Consider the following 2525-nt stretch of genomic DNA (forward strand, 5'->3'; position numbering starts at 1 on the left):
GGCGTGACGTACATAATCTCCGGTGTCATAACACGGGGGGCACCCAGTGTCACGCGACTGGGTGCACTCATTTGTCGTGGTGTGACGCCGCGTGAGGACTGAATGGGCGAAAGGTTGTGATAGGAGATGGGGCCGGTGCCTGGGGGGGCGGGGGTGGGCAGGTTGGACACGTCCAACGATAGGGTTCGAAACCTGGAACTGGCAGAAAAATAATTACTTTGAAGAATTTACTTACTACGTCACCTAATGGTTAAGCTGCTTCCCGTATTTTCCTTTAGGTTGTGGTTATGTACCGGGTTGAGATAGGCAAGGTTGGTAAGCTAACCTTGTTTTTAAGTTGACTAACACTCCCATGCCAAACTGTAGAAACAATATCCTGTCTCGACTAGTCTTGTCTCACCTCAACCCGGTACATAACCACAACCTTAAGCGTACTACTCATTAGCAACATGTTCCTCAGACAAAGTCTTTTTTTTTTCTTAACAATGCAGAAATGTTTTGCAACAATCCATCGACTTTTTTTCCTCTCTAAGATTTATTTCTGAAACCCTTTTTTTTCAAGTATCTTATACATAGATCTTATCTTGAAAGTTACTGAATATTCGGTAATTTAGTTACAACTGAGCAACTGTTGGGAAACAATTATTTCTGGTGGGTACTAGGCTCAAGTCTGCCAATGTCGATCGACTTCGGCCTACTTTTATAAACTTACCTGGTAAGTAGAGGAGATGAAGGGAGGGACTTGCGTTGTAAGTTAGGTGAGGGGGCAGGAGAGTAAGGTTCCACCGGAAAGCAGGCGACATCGTGTGAGGCCGATAATGACTTGATAGAACCATACGGCTCGAGTAGTATCGATCCGGTGCTGCTTGCCTGGACTAAAGTTCTGTAAAGCAGAAGCAAATACAATTCAGAGACACATATTCTGCATTGTTTGACTGGACTAAAGTTCTGTAAAGAAGAAGAAAATACAAAGTTAGATTCTGTACTGCTTGCTTGGACTAAAGTTCTGTAAAGCCAGCCTAGTTGGTAGTGCGTGTGCCTTGTAAGCGCTAGGCCGCGGGTTCGATTCCCGCCCGGGGCGGATTTTATCCTGATGGATCCCATCAGGATAAAATCAGGATAACATTATCCCATCAGAAGATAATGTTCGTTCTCGGAACGGCTGGCTTTCCTCCTATCCTGTCTTCCTTCTCTCTTCGATTTCGGGACGATAAGACTTCTACCTTGTAAGCGCTAGGCCGCGGGTTCGATTCCCGCCCGGGGCGGATTTTATCCTGATGGGATAATGTTCGTTCTCGATGGAAGCGCTAGGCCGCGGGTTCGATTCCCGCCCGGGGCGGATTTTATCCTGATGGGATAATGTTCGTTCTCGGAACACCTAGGCCGCGGGTTCGATTCCCGCCCGGGGCGGATTTTATCCTGATGGGATAATGTTCGTTCTCGGAACGGGTTATAAGCGCTAGGCCGCGGGTTCGATTCCCGCCCGGGGCGGATTTTATCCTGTAAGCGCTAGGCCGCGAGTTCGATTCCCGCCCGGGGCGGATTTTATCCTCATGGGATAATGTTCGTTCTCGGAACGGCTCGCGCTAGACGCGGGTTCGATTCCCGCCCGGGGCGGATTTTATCCTGATGGGATAATGTTCGTTCTCGGAACGGCTGGTTTCTCCTATCCTGTCTTCCTTCTCTCTTCGATTTCGGGACGATAAGACCATAGCAGTTACAGTTCCCTCTGTCAAACATCTTTTTTTTTTTAAGTTCTGTAAAGAAGAAGTCTTTATACTCGCTTTTTATACTCGGGGGACCCTAAACCGAATATTTCCAACCACTTCTCGATTTTGAAAATTTATACTTAGTGTAATGGAAAGAAATATCAAGGGGGCCTGAAACCATTTCTGTAGCAAGGGAAATTTCAGGCTGTTTAAGGTCCCCCAGTCAGCCTAGTTAGCTTAGTTGGTAGTGCGTCTGCCTTGTAAGCGCTAGGCCGCGGGTTCGATTCCCGCCCGGGGCGGATTTTATCCTGATGGGATAATGTTCGTTCTCGGAACGGCTGGCTTTCTCCTATCTTGTCTTCCTTCTCTCTTCGATTTCGGGACGATAAGACCATAGCAGTGACAGTTCCCTCTGTCAAACATCTTTTTTTTTTTTTAAGTTCTGTAAAGAAGAAGTCTTTACACTCGCTTTTTATACTCGGGGGACCCTAAACCGAATATTTCCAACCACTTCTCGATTTTGAAAATTTATACTTAGTGTAATGGAAAGAAATGAGTGCCAGCCTACTTAGCTTAGTTGGTAGTGCGTCTGCCTTGTAAGCGCTAGGCCGCGGGTTCGATTCCCGCCCGGGGCGGATTTTATCCTGATGGGATAATGTTCGTTCTCGGAAACGGCTGGCTTTCTCCTATCCTGTCTTCCTTCTCTCCTCGATTTCGGGACGATAAGACCATAGCAGTTAAAGTTCCCTCTGTCAAACCTCTTAAAAAAAAAAAAAAAAAAAAAAAAAAAAAAAAAAAAAAAAAAAAACAAAAAAA

At 46.2% G+C, this 2525-nt stretch overlaps 1 protein-coding gene across 1 annotated transcript in view; it reads right to left on the reverse strand.

The window, feature by feature from the left end:
* Positions 1 to 2525, reverse strand: part of LOC103517465 — a 6936-nt gene that overhangs the window by 1171 nt on the left and 3240 nt on the right. The window contains exons 2-3 of the mRNA XM_008482499.1: positions 713 to 948; positions 13 to 198 (exon numbers count right to left, since the gene is read on the reverse strand). Coding sequence (XP_008480721.1) covers positions 13 to 198; positions 713 to 948 — 422 coding nt within the window. The remainder of the gene's footprint in view (positions 1 to 12; positions 199 to 712; positions 949 to 2525) is intronic.

The sequence above is a fragment of the Diaphorina citri genome, unplaced genomic scaffold, assembly GCF_000475195.1.
Source record: "Diaphorina citri unplaced genomic scaffold, Diaci psyllid genome assembly version 1.1 scaffold1856, whole genome shotgun sequence".
Classification (NCBI taxonomy): domain Eukaryota; kingdom Metazoa; phylum Arthropoda; class Insecta; order Hemiptera; family Psyllidae; genus Diaphorina; species Diaphorina citri.